This window comes from Saccostrea cucullata, unplaced genomic scaffold, assembly GCF_032062105.1.
Source record: "Saccostrea cucullata isolate Sc308-1 unplaced genomic scaffold, CSIRO_AGI_Scuc_v1 ctg906, whole genome shotgun sequence".
Lineage (NCBI taxonomy): Eukaryota > Metazoa > Mollusca > Bivalvia > Ostreida > Ostreidae > Saccostrea > Saccostrea cuccullata.
In genome coordinates this window covers 247,125-260,967 of record NW_026934443.1, presented here as the reverse complement: position 1 = coordinate 260,967, position 13,843 = coordinate 247,125, and the positions used below count along the sequence as shown (strand labels likewise).

Below are 13,843 nucleotides of genomic sequence, written 5' to 3'. Positions count from 1 at the left end.
ATGGTGTTCAACAGTGTCGGACCTGATGGTACATAACGGAAGACAGTACAAGATACACATATGTCCAAAAAAAATAAAATGAAAGGTATAACAAAACATTGATTGACTACTACATGTGTAGTATGTTCACGGGCAAAATGCGTTTGGTCGACCCTCGAACCAACCTATCTGCCGATAGTCAAATAGTTTAGTTCTGGGTTCGGCAAACGCATGTTGCCCTCGAACACAGACTAAAAATGTTTATTGTTCCCCAATCCTGCCAAAAGGGCCATGAATTGAAAAAAAATAAATCTACTCTACCCAAGGATCGGACACATGCGTTTCAGCATTTCTGACCCAGTGCTTCTTGGGAAGAACATTTTTAAACCAAAACATTTACTGCATATTACAATGTAAAATTTTGACCCCATATTGTGGCTCTGTCATACCACTGGGGGACATGGTTTAAAGAATTTAGATTTTACACTTCATATTTTTATATTTTAAGCTCCCCTTAACCCAAGAATGCTTTATACCATTTGTCCAGTGATTTGAGAAGATGTGAAAATGTGAAATTTTACGGATTAAGACGGACGGAGCTGTGGACGAAGGACAAAGTATTAATAAAAAAATCACACTTTAAATTTCAACTCAGATGAGCTAAAATTAAATCAAATAATAGTCAATAGTCGAAAAATATGATTCTTCTTATCTATCTTATCTCTGATACAGGAAGCTTTAATCAACAAGTTACTACGCCTGAAAAGGGAAGAACAATGTTTGGATAAAACAAAATACACAACAATTTCTTTTAGCAAATACTAGAAATATACACTACAAAAGATTTAATTCTTATAATTAAGTTATTTTAATTGTACAATATTAGTCTTTGCAAACATATCATTGAGATCGTCAAGTCTGTCTCCAAACGAGGCAACAATGCACATCTATATTATGCTATTTTTTAATCTACTGCTTTTGTTCGTTTGCTTGCTGTTTAACGTTCCTCTCGAGAACTTGTCATTCACATTGAGACTGTATTTAAAAAACAACAAACAAGTCGACATCGTAATTCTCATAATTAAAGCATTCATTCTATTCCAAATATTTGAATATTTTTACGTAACCAGACATTTCCTCCGTTATCCAAATTCTGTCTTCGTTGTCAACTTTTAATCCTCTTGGCTCAGAAATACCGTCCTTGGTGGTTAACAAATACTTTAAAAGATTACCATTAATGTCCACTAAATGAACCAAATTGTTCATAACGTCTGCAGCAGCAATGTTTCCTAGACTGTCAGTATCTATTTCGGTAGGTTCAAAATCTTCTCTGTTCTCATAAAAGCCCCCACCACTGTAGACAAATCGAAAGAGGCCAGTTCTATCAACAACGACAATAGAATGTTTGTAGACATCTGATACGCAAATATCTTGGTTGATATTTTCGGAAATACAAATAGGTCTGCAATACAAGTGTTTTTCTTCACCGTCTTTCATTATTTCTTGCAGTGTTACTCCCTTGAAGCTCATTCTCAAAACCTTTCCACGGTCACTAGCGTCTGTGGCTTGCCATGGTAGAAAAGCAGCGCACAAGAGAATGTGACCGCTTCGGCTGATGCACAGTCCCATTGGATACCAATCAAATCTCATGGTTGCTTCTTCTTGCAAATCTTTGGATAACCTTTTCACCATTTTATTATCTAAATCACTGAAAAATATGCTTTCGTCGTCTAACTCGATAAGACCTGAAGGCCGCCCTAGTTTTGTGAGAGTCTTGACAGTAGCCTTTTCATTACCTTGTATATCTACTTTCTTAATTTCTGCTTCATCTCCACGAATCCAAGTAAGGTCAACATTTAATGGAGAACAAGCTAAACCAATAGGATGCTGTATCGCAGATTTAAATCTTGCTACTTCTTTTGCTGACTTCATGATTTGTTTTCTACCCTTAACTACCATAGTAGAAGGAAGGTACAAACCAAACAAATGTCTTAATTCATCCGGGAATTGCTTTGTTACATTGAGCACAGAAGGTGTTAAATCAAATTTCAGAAACTTTTTTTCATCACTGGAAACTTCGAGATTGTTCTTCGTGTACAAAATCAGGTCCGTCATGCATTTGGAGTCTCTTTCTTGTAACATCATATTCTGAAGTGTTCTTAAAGAAGAGAGGTGTTCTGTTATTTCTTCTTTATAGGATAGGATGAGTTTGAAAGCATCTTCTTTTTCCTTAGATATTTTCTGTAAAACCTCTTTCTCAATTTCATGAACAAGATCTGCAAGTTCTTTTGAGCGGCTTAAAACAGCTTGTTCAACGTTGTTCGTCCGTTTGTTAATGTCATTCAAAATATTGTCCAGATCATCTAGCTGTTTTCTTTGCTTTGCATAATGAGATGTCTCCATTCTTTCTACTTTTGATGTTATTTTGCCTTTAGCCTCAATGTAAGCACTAGAAATATCAGTCATTTTGTGACCATTGTGAACTCCAGCTATGCATTTTGTACACACGGGCATGGTACATTCATGACAACACAATTCATATTTGCTCTCTGGATGCTGGCTGCAATACCCATATCCATCTTTTTCTATTTGTCTTGTTAGCGTCATTTTGACAACATCATGGCGGAAGAAAATCTTCTTGCTTTTGTGTTCTGTAGTGCATTTATCACACAGATTTCCACTGCAAGTACGACAGAAGGACTGTGCCGGTTCGTTTTCACAGAGATCACACAAAACCGCGGATAAACCAATACCACCTTCGACCATATTTCACTTGTACCTGAAAATAATGAGAATTTCAATGTTTTTTGTTTTAATTTCATAAAAAACGTATATGTTAGATGTTAAGTTACTAGTATTAGGAAATAATTTGCTATTATGATTGCATTTTCAATAAGAAAGAAAAAATATTTTACCCACGTCTAGTATCACACCCATAATTTGTATTTTTTTCGTTATAATTAAAGATAGATTCAAATGAATTGCACCTATCTTTAAGTCAATTATTAATACATTCGGCTGCCTATATTTAACTCAATTATTTATCTTCAAATCAATTGTACCTATATTCAAATGAATTTTGAGGTATAATTGAATCATACCTACCATTAACTGATTTAAAGAATGAATGATTTGAAGATAGATACAATGAACTGAAAACAGGTTCAAATATTTGAATGTTTATTTATTTGGCGTTCCATAAAAAAATAATTTTTGTTACACAAAAATAACTGTGTATATATCCGTGTAATGCTATGAAAAAATCAGTGTTGGTTTATCTAAAAAAAACCTGAATTTTTCAATTTTTTAAAATTTTTAGCAGACAATATCCTCTTAAAAAAAAATTTCAAAAATATTCAGATTTTCCTCTTTCTTTAAATATGATAAAAAATTAATATGCATAAAAAATTACCATAGTGATATATTCAATAATTATTATTTTTAGCAAGATATATATTTTTGTCTACTAAAGGAAAGATTTAAAACGTCAAGTACCTGTGACCCAGATAATACATCAACAAATCAATTCAAAATTAAATTCAGTTGACGAAATGTTTCAAACATATGATATAAATATATCGGTAAATATCGTACCTAAAATCCGTTTATTATGCCCCTCCTGAACGTCCCCTCGATTGCTCAAACTCAATCCAACGGCTTCAACTTGTCTAAATCATTAAAAACAATTAACTGATAGTGCTGGCAACATCATAACATTATGCAGATTAGAATAAAATGTGATTCAGGAAGTGTGAACCTACTTTCGGTTTAGGCCTATTTGAAAGCCAAGTAAAATTTAGCAAACTAATCTCTAAATATCAGTGGTGTGTCCATATATATATATATTTATCCGTCATGTGAACTTATTTGAATATCATTCAAATGTAATACTGAAATCCGAATTACTTTGTGGCACGTCCAACATGTTTTTGGGGACAAGACTATAATTAAAAGAAATATAAAATGAAGAATTTACCAAGTTAAAAAAAATTAAATACCTTTACCTGTTTATGCAGAGCAAAATATGAAATGAGTTACAAGGCACCGGCACCAGCAGAGAAATGTATCGACCTGATTCCGTATTGTGTTACCAAAAAATATAGGTTTGTATGGAAAGTATTTGAATTTAAGTAAATTGTCTGAACCCAGAACCACAAACATCGAAAGAACAAAAACTCTGATACATACTGAGCTCGACAAAAGTTCTTTCTTTTCACAATATGGACAGTTTGAGGCATTTAACATACTGAAAATATTAATTTACTCTTTTGTGTTCACAATTCTTTTTCATTGTTTCTCATCCATTTCATTTAGTAAGCAATGTATACCTATTGGACTGGCTCGGGTATAGGTTGTTTACAAAGATATGAAAGTTACATTTAATATTGAATGGGTCATTTAGTGAACAGTGACAGATAAGTACTATTTTAGTAAATAACTGAATAATTTATATTTATATATTACAAGGTAAAAACACTTTTTGTTTTGTAAAGCTGCCTATTTCGGAAAGAGAAACTTTTTTCTGATACAAAACAGATTCAGATGTGATGAGAAAAAAGCATAATTATATCTAATCTTTCAGATGTCATTCTTATGTGATAGTTTTTTAATTTTGACGCTCCCTGTAATTGCTATGAAAATAAACTCAACGTGGATTTTTTTTTCAATTTTTGGTCAAGGCTAGCGATACTCTTTTCAAGAAGCTGAGAAAGAGGAAACAGAAGTATTTTGGTAATATAAACCATCAACTTGTAGATGATTTAGAAAAGATTGAGGCTTTTTGCCAACAAAAGAGGAAATATGTAAACGAGCAGTGACTCATTTAACAGACAGATATCTAAATTAAATGTTGCAATTGACAGTTTCAAACATATGATATAATATATGCATCCTTTAAGAGTCTAGGTGTGAAGTTTTCAAGAATTCAAACTCAATCCAACGGTTTGCCGTCTGAATTAAAGAACAATTAACTGATAGTTATTTACCAAACATTATGCCTTGCAATCATTTAATTCAGGAAGTGGAACCAGTGGTTGTGCTCGTGCAGACTAAGGATGACACCATTCTTCAAAGTGCTAGTGAGAAAGAATGTGAACTTATTTGAATATCAGGCAAATTAAACGGAGAAGTGATATCCCAATGTATTTTGCTTTCAAGTTTACACTTTTAATAAAATTCGGAATTTTTCCTTGCACTTCTTTGACATTCATTGTGAGTTGTAAGAAATATAATTTATATTCTATCATGTACAAAAAATTTTTCCTTTACCTGTTTATGCAGAGCAAAATATGAAATGAGTTACAAGGCACCGGCACCAGCAGAGAAATGTATCGACCTGATGCGTATTCCTCCACCAAACAAATCCGAGGTTTGTATGGAGCGTAGCCTCCAATAAGTTATTAAATAAAGTCCAGATTCAGTCGAAAGAACAAAAACTCAGGCTGCAGGGAAACAGAACACCCTGTTTCGCATTTCTTTCAGAGAACATACTGAGCTTGTCCGCCAAAAGTTCTTTTTAACTCACAGAATGGACAATTTGAGGCATTAAACCTACCCGGGGTAGTCTGAAAATATTAATTTACTCTTTTGTGTTCACAATTCTTTTTCATTGTTTCTCATCCATTTCATTTAGTAAGCAATGTCTACCTATTGGACTGGCTCGGGTAAAGGTTGTTTTTACAAAGGTATGAAAGTTACATTTAATATTGAATTGGTCATTTAGTGAACAGTGACAGATAAGTACTATTTTAGTAAATAACTGAATAATGAATATTTAACCACAAGGCGTAAAAACACCATTTTTGTTTTGAAAGCTTGTCTTCTTCCGAAAGAGAAACTTTTTTCTGATACAAAACATATTCAGATGTGATGAGAAATCCGCATAATTATAGTATTCTTTCAGATGTCATTCTCATGTGATAGTTTGAATTTTGAGCTTAAAATTGTCAAGATAATAAACTCAAAGTGGATTTTTTTTCAATTTTTGGCATAGATTTTCTTTTCAAGAAGCTGATTTTCTTTTAGAGGATACAGAAGTACTCTTTTGGTAATATAAACCATCAACATGTAGATGATTTAGAAAAGGTTGAGGAGGCTTATTGCCAAAAAAAAGAGCAAATATGTAAATGAGCAGTGACTCAGTTAACAAACAGATATCCAAATTAAATGTTGCACAGTACCCACCGTTAATGTTTGCATCCTTTAAGAGTCTAGGTGTTGAGTTTTCAAGAATTCAATACTATAGTTTGCCGCTGAAGTTAAAGACCAATTTGAAGTTATTTACCAAACAGCCTTGCAATCATTTAATAGAAGAAAAAGTGGTTGTGCTCCTGCAGAAAGGATGCATATTCTTCAAAGTGCTAGTGAGAAAGAAGAATGCGCGATTCTCTAGTAGAAGGCATTAAACGGAGAAGTGATATCCCAATGTGTGTTAATTGGTGTAAGTTACATTTTTACTAAAATTCGGAATTTTTCCATCTTTGACATTCATTGTGAGTTGTACAAATGTAATTTATATTCCATCATGTGCAGGATTTTTTTTTCCCTTTGAATAGGAATACATAAAATTCTTTCATTATATTGTTACCATGTTCAAATTCAAACAAAATAAATTTTCATCTTTGTGGTTTTTTTTAACAAAATGTCTTACAAAATCTGTAATTCCTCCAATAAGTTATTAAATAAAGTCCATTATTGTTCATACTGGACGCATTCCGAAAATCGAACACCCTGTTTCGCATTTGTTTTTTGAGAAATCCATGAGGTATTGAATTTCTTTTTAAATATTGCAATGTTAAATAATTCACAATGTGTTTGTGAAAAATGCATTTTGTTGAACAATTAATTTCTGCCATGAGATTTTGTATGAAATTATCTGCATGTTATTCTTTGTTTGATTATAGGAAATTGTTTATTAATCATTTCTTTGTCTTGTTCAAGTCAGATAAATCCAAGTTCATTCTCATAAAGTTTTTGTTTGATATTTACAACCCAATTATCAGAGTGTCTGCCGGAATATTAACATTTATTGAACAACTATTTGTAACACATTTTCAAGATACAATTGTCAGTTTTTAACAGCTTGAACCAAACTTTAAAATTACGAAAACTGCGAACAATTTTCATTGTGGCATTGATTCTCTTCTACTGTTGGCAAAGATTCTCTTCTACTATTGGCATTAATTCTTTTCTATATTTGGCATGGATTATCTTTTTACTATAGGCATAAAGTCTCTTCTACTTTTGGCGTAGATTCCCTTCTACTATTAGCAAACCTCTCATCTCCTCTTTCATTCCATGTATCAGTAGCATATTTCCCTGAAAATCACTAGTTTGATCTGGGTATAAATCAGTTGACCTTGTTCTTCCTTGTTGTTTGTCAACAGACATTCAGTAGCAAACAGTTATTGTTCTTTAGAGGTGATCTGAAGAATAATCGTCTAGAACTGAATCATTTGACAGCTCTTGTCTTCATGAGCCTCTCGATAATTTCAATACATTTTGTGCAAAGCATTTGAATTCGTTAATTTTTGGCCGCATCATTTATTCTTTCCTTAAAGGGGCATGGACACAGTTTCAACTGAATGTTTGAAAACAATTTTAATGTTTAGGATTCCTATCGAAGGCATCATCTATTGATTAGTAAAAATTTGAGCATCATTTGTTGATTAACAAACAAGATACAGAGCTTAAAGTTCTTTGCGGTAAAGGTTTTGTTAAGACATAAGAAATTCCTCAAACACAGACAAGGTATAAAAGTTTGAATGGTCATGTTGTTTAAAACCAATTCCTTCTTGTAATTTATACTTTATAACGGCTTAAATGCTTCAGACTCGATACCTAGCTACTAGTATGCAAGTACGTAAGGCTTTATTTCCCAATACAAACTGGTCGACCTTGATAAAGTCACTTCCATTTATGACAATATTTGATAAAACATAAATCAGCTTAGACGTTGTGCATATATAATTTACATGTTTGGGTGGTAGTCAAACGCAAGTTTTTGAAAATTATTCTTTATAAAAAAAAACAATATCTACTATTAATAGTAACCAATCACATTATTTATTCATTAGTATAATTAACTCAATAGAGAGTCAATAGGATTTGGGGACTACAGTGCGTCATCTAAGAAATAAGCTAGTTTAATAAAATTAATTGCCATAACGATATATGTACAGGTAAGCATCTATGTTATAGTTAAGATTCGTGAAGAATTGGATCAGTAGACCCCTCGCCACAAACGAAACATCATGCTGCTGACAGGTTTGCTCATGGCTGTTGCCACTGGCCTTTCATTCGGCGCACCAGCTGAATCGGAAGAACCGGTCAACTGTTTTCCGAAAAGGTGGTTGTCCATGGAAGAGATTCTATACCTGTCTGATGTTGTAGTTTGGGGAAAGGACACCGTTCACGCCAAACTGCGGCATCCAAACGCTCTGGACAGTCGGTTTGAAGTTTATTGTGTTCTGAAAGGTGAGAACTACCAAATACCCCGAGAACTCATAATTGAAGACATCGATACCAAACATCCCTGTTCAGCAGTGACTTTCCAAACTGAGGTGGGCCAAGAATATATCATTGGTCTTACTCTCATGACCAGTGGATTTATGACGTACGCCAATATCAATAAAATGCAAAAGTCTGCTTTCGCGCCATCTCCCGCCAATTTTGATCGTCTGATGAAGAGCTGCGAGTTAGCCAACTGGAGACCTCCGGAAAAAACACTAGAAGATATCTGTCCAGTCGTACCAGCCAATTTGACGTGCGATAGCATGACCACGACGCCGCCGCCTCCTTCGAATGATAGGTCTTCTTTCTTCGATATGTTGTTCGGGTTGTCTGATTCAAATGGAGGGAACGAAGCAGTACCAGTGTCGATTGCCATGATAGGAGCAGGCATTTCTGTGTTCTATGTCATCGAAATTGCGTTAAATTACTATTGAGCATTATTCTAAGGCAAAACAAAATTTGAATTTAGACATTTATGGAGAATATACTTGATAAGCAGTGTTTCAGGAACTGACTAAAAAGGTACAATTTTTCGCCAAAATATAAGCATACTAGTAAATCACCCGTTTTATGTATAACACATCGTACAAAATCAGAAAAACGTTTTCAAAGACATGAATTGTGAGCTTAGAAAAAAGCTGTTGGACCACGAAGGTGAAGTGCTTTAACGATTTGTGTGAACGTTTACATGTATATATTAGTTATATTCAATGTTGGATTTTAGAAGACAAACTTTAACAAAAAACGACAGATATTCTTGGGAAACAAACTGAAGCGCTCAAATTAATCTATGATTTTAATTTTCACGTGTTAATTTTGTTGAGATTTTTTTTAAAGATTTCAATACAGAATTTGCCAAGTAAACCAAGTTGACTTTGTTCTCTTTAGTTATTTGTAATATTTTACTAAATTATGATCGTTCTAAGAAGTTTGCTGTGAGAGATCAGTTTCAAACATTGTATATTCAGTTATACGTTCAGTTATATGATTAGGTAGGTTGCATAAATTATTTATGCAAGGCGTCATGAATTGTCTTGAGAAACACAATGATGGTGTTGACGAGTTTCTATAGCATGTATATATAGTGGATATAGTAATTTTTCTTCTTCTTTATTTTAGTTTGCGATTATCTACAATGACCCCTGATTACCTACAATGATCTCCGGTTATGTACCCATAACATTCATACAAAACATTACGGTTTTTTCAGATAGGATAAACTATTCTATGAAAATCTTAACAAAGAGGAATAACTTCTGAAGATAGATGTTAAGGGTGCTTTTCTAGAAGATAGTTGTTGATTATTTTGTGTACATGTGGCTTCTAATAGAACTACACTAGACAAAATTGCAAACGCACCACCTATGAGAATTAATTTTTTTACTTTTAAAAACCTGTTTATGGTCTATTTGATACATAAATATCTTACTTTAATTAAAAAAAAAAAGGGGGGGGCATATTTAAGGCAAACCTTATAAATTACTACAATGTTTACTGAAGTGTGACCAATTTCATAGAAAAAGTTAAATATTCGAAAAACAATTCAATGTTTTCTTTGTATTTGTGTTTTTTACATAAGTTCTAATTAAAAATTCAGAAAAAAAGTTACACCGCATTCGGCTTTGACGCTTGAAGAGCGTGCTAAAGCAGACGTAATGGCGTCTACAGGGGGTTTCTTAGAGAAATATGTAAAAAATGAAAATAATAAAAAGCTTATGAATTCCATTCATGAAAAATTGTTGTAAATAGATTAACAAATATAAAAATGTTTGCTATAGATAGCCACGACATTAAGTTAGCAGCATACAATAAGTTGAAAATTGTTCCACAAAACTAGGTCAACCGGAAATTGCATGAGTGGATTTGGTATGGAAATTAAAGCATCGGATGATTACTACGCGATGTGAGAGTCAATGACTGATTTATAACTGGGGGGGGGGGGGGGGGGACAACACCTTTGGCAACCTCACAGACCACCTTTAATGATGAAGAATTTCATATGTTGGCAAAAAATGGTGCGCAGTGCACAGAGGGAAATTGGTTTTCGGACCGAAAGGTCATTCAAGAGTCTTTTCATATTTGTCAATCCCACTGTTTTAGAAATAATGGCAGATTATATACACTAGTACTGATCCGGCAAAAGTTCAATTCACAAATAAGAATTAACAAATGATGCGTCGGCAATTTTGTCTTGTGTATTCATATAACGTTTGTAAGTTTTCCAAAAAGAAATGTCATCTATTGTAGGATTGAAATAAATTTAACAGAGAGAAGCAAAAAGAACCTAGATGTTTCAGTATAATGAAACCTTAATTAATTTTTAAATTGATGTAAAGGGACCTTTTGTTGGCCCGCTAGCATACTGTATAACTTTAATTGGGGGAGGGCAAAAGTGGGAAATGTTTTCATACCTTTGGTTCAAAGTTCAAATGTCCAATGTCTTTTTTTTTCCAGAAAATTGTCATAAATAAGGAGTTAACGTTTATCCTCTGTCATCCTTTATCCCTTGTAGGTTTATCCACTCTACAGATTCAGACATTTAACTACATGATCGGATCATATAAAATGTAATACACTTGTAGTAGAGGAGTTCAATTTATTTCCTGTACAAGTTTCTATGGACAATAATATGCGACTTTACATCATTAGTTAACTGTTTTATAGCATAGTACATGTGTATAACACTAAAAAAATCCTCTAAAATGATAAATTTAAAAAAAATTCAACTTATTCATGTTATCATGCCAATTGTTATCGAGAAATGACTTATGTAATGGGAATTTTCAAATTTTCTTTAACTGAAACGATAACACTTAAAAAACATTAAGTATATCTATGAAATTGACAGCAATAAACAGGGTCTCAAATCAAGTCACGTTCACAGATTTTAAAATTCTTATATTAAAAATAAATGGACACAAAAAATATTCTCTGAAAATAATCGACTTCTATACATACAATTACCATAAATATCGCTAAATATTTTTATAATGCTTCTTGACACATTTTTGCTTACACACCTATACAGCGTCTGTTGTCCTCGTGTGTTTTCCCGCCAAATGTCTAGCAGTGGTTAACTTAAGAAATATCACTCGATCTTGGCTTCATTTGCATTAATGACACACTGACCACATCACGACCTGGTTTTCTAAGGCCTATCGTTGGCTGAAGGTCCTTAAGTGCTCTTCATCGGATGAGCGAAACTCTGGAATGCTTGTGGGATTTTGCGTGATATTTCGCGCGGAACGAGGCTTTTGGAAGGTCTCTAGATTTTACTGCATTGTAGACGGTTCTGACCTATTTACGCATGGTTTATGTGGGTCGAATTCTACAGCTGACTTTAAAAAAACGTTTCATTCATAGATTTTTACAATGGTTTGATCATCGTGGGTGATTTCATGTGCGTGGTAGCAAGTAAATGAAATATTGACGTTCTAAGGTGAAATCACGTGAGGTATTCTTTCTGGCATTTCTTTGAAGAATGGAAGGGGGAGAAAATAGCAAGGAGGATACAGCTTCAGAAGAGCCCCAGAAGAGGGGCCGGGGAAGACCCCGAAAGGAAAAGACAGAAGAGGTAAGGTTCTCTTTGTTATATACGTGCCTGATCCCCATGGATATCAATGGCTTTGAACGTGCTAATGCTCTGTGTAACAAAGGCACGAAGAGATAGAAGATAATAACATTACCATTGAACCCCGGTTATCTGTTTTGCTGGGTGGTCACATTGCCATGCAGTTTTTGTTGTCAGGGTTGTAACAATAACATTCGTTGTTACATTGTTGAGTTTCCAATTCCCATTTTGTATCTTCCATGCAATAATTGCGCTTTTGTGTAAAATTTCACAGTAGAGAAAAAAACTTGTCTTTAACATGTTCAATGGAAATTAATTAAGTGGAACTTATTATTTTACTATATAATAATTAATTTGCTTACATTTATTTTTGCAACAAAAAAGTACAATAATAATAAAGCACACCTATTTGAATGTGCATGCGTCCGGACATCGTCATGCAAAGAACAAAGCAACGCAGCACTGAGAACACTAGCTGCAGTGCTGCAGCGTGGTCCTTTGTTCAGAGAGAATGAGATTATGTCTTTGTGTTTGCAGCCTGAAGACGCGGAACCCAAGCCCAAACGTCCAAGAGGGCGACCAAAAGGCAGCTTTAAAAAACCGAAATCTACGGTACGAAAGTAAAAGTTATTAAAAGAGGTTTTAAAAAATTTCCCCACGCATTTTGAAAAAATTGGAATTTCTAGGTATTTGACCTACTGAACAAGCACTCAGAGATAAACATCCGTTGTTATCTGGGTCAGATTAACGGGGGCAAGTCTTTGTACTGCAAAACTTGTCAACACAGAAAGTTATGTTGTGAATTTTATCATAGAGAGAGAGGGTGCATTTTTCTTAAAGAATAGGAAAAAATTCCTTTTTAAAAAAAAAATGAATTATATAAAGAAATGAAAGAAGCATTTATGAAAATCTTACATTTTAAATTTCTAATCGCCGAAACTTTTATCCATAACAAAAAATGCACTTAAATTCTTCAGGGCAATTATGTATTCAAACGTCAAAACTTTTTAAAAATAATTTTAGATACCCTACTTTAGCATTACTATGCCTGAAAACGTTCTTAGGTGTAAAAATATAATGTCTAAATTCTTTTTTTAAGAAAATACACAAATTGAAAAGAAATAGCTATTGTTATTCACAGAAAAAAATATTTTAATGCATACTCAGTATTTCATTTTAATTTTCTTCATGTTAGGAGGAAAAACCCAAAGGGACCCGGGGAAGACCTCGAAAGGTACGTATGCTTTACGTATAAATCCATTGTAAGATGGCAAAAAATTACACTGGCGTGTGTATAATTGATAGGTTCGCACTTGTTTCAGAAGAGGGTACACTGTATTGGAAAGGGAACATATTAAATTGATTTTTTAATTTAATACTTAGGTACCCGTATTTATCTGCCGTTTACTTTCAATTTTCCTTCTGTTGCAGACTCCTCCTTCATCACCAACAAAGGAGGAAAAGAAATCAAAATGAGATCGGAGTTTAGGGACAACAGGACCTAAAATAATGTACAGCATTGATATGTGTCCAAACTTCTATGTGCTGCCGTAACTGTTTTAATGTGTTCAAAGACTGGATCTGTATTTTAGTCAATGTAGTTCAGTTTATTTTTTTTTAATGGAAGATGCCCGTTCCTTAACTGCCTCAAGCATTTACTTCATGTATCCATGTATTATCTGTTCATGTTTCATTTTCACTGCATATTCCACTTGTCTCCATATATTGGCATTTTTCTCTCATTTCATCATTTTAATAAATATATACATTCTTTTTGCAAAA

The 13,843-nt window shown here is 33.5% G+C and overlaps 2 protein-coding genes across 2 annotated transcripts; one reads left to right on the top strand and one right to left on the bottom strand.

The window, feature by feature from the left end:
• Positions 1 to 1,074: 1,074 nt before the first annotated feature.
• Positions 1,075 to 3,648, bottom strand: LOC134240744 (E3 ubiquitin-protein ligase TRIM71-like). Its single transcript, XM_062722827.1, has 2 exons — positions 3,574 to 3,648; positions 1,075 to 2,751 (listed from the first exon to the last, which is right to left on the bottom strand). Exon 2 carries the CDS (start codon positions 2,743 to 2,745, stop codon positions 1,075 to 1,077), a length of 1,671 nt encoding a protein of 556 aa, XP_062578811.1. The 5' UTR covers positions 2,746 to 2,751; positions 3,574 to 3,648.
• Positions 3,649 to 11,718: 8,070 nt separating this feature from the next.
• LOC134240752 (high mobility group protein HMGI-C-like) lies at positions 11,719 to 13,843 on the top strand. Its single transcript, XM_062722833.1, has 4 exons — positions 11,719 to 12,064; positions 12,599 to 12,673; positions 13,257 to 13,295; positions 13,493 to 13,843. Exons 1-4 carry the CDS (start codon positions 11,972 to 11,974, stop codon positions 13,535 to 13,537), a joined length of 252 nt encoding a protein of 83 aa, XP_062578817.1. The 5' UTR covers positions 11,719 to 11,971; the 3' UTR covers positions 13,538 to 13,843.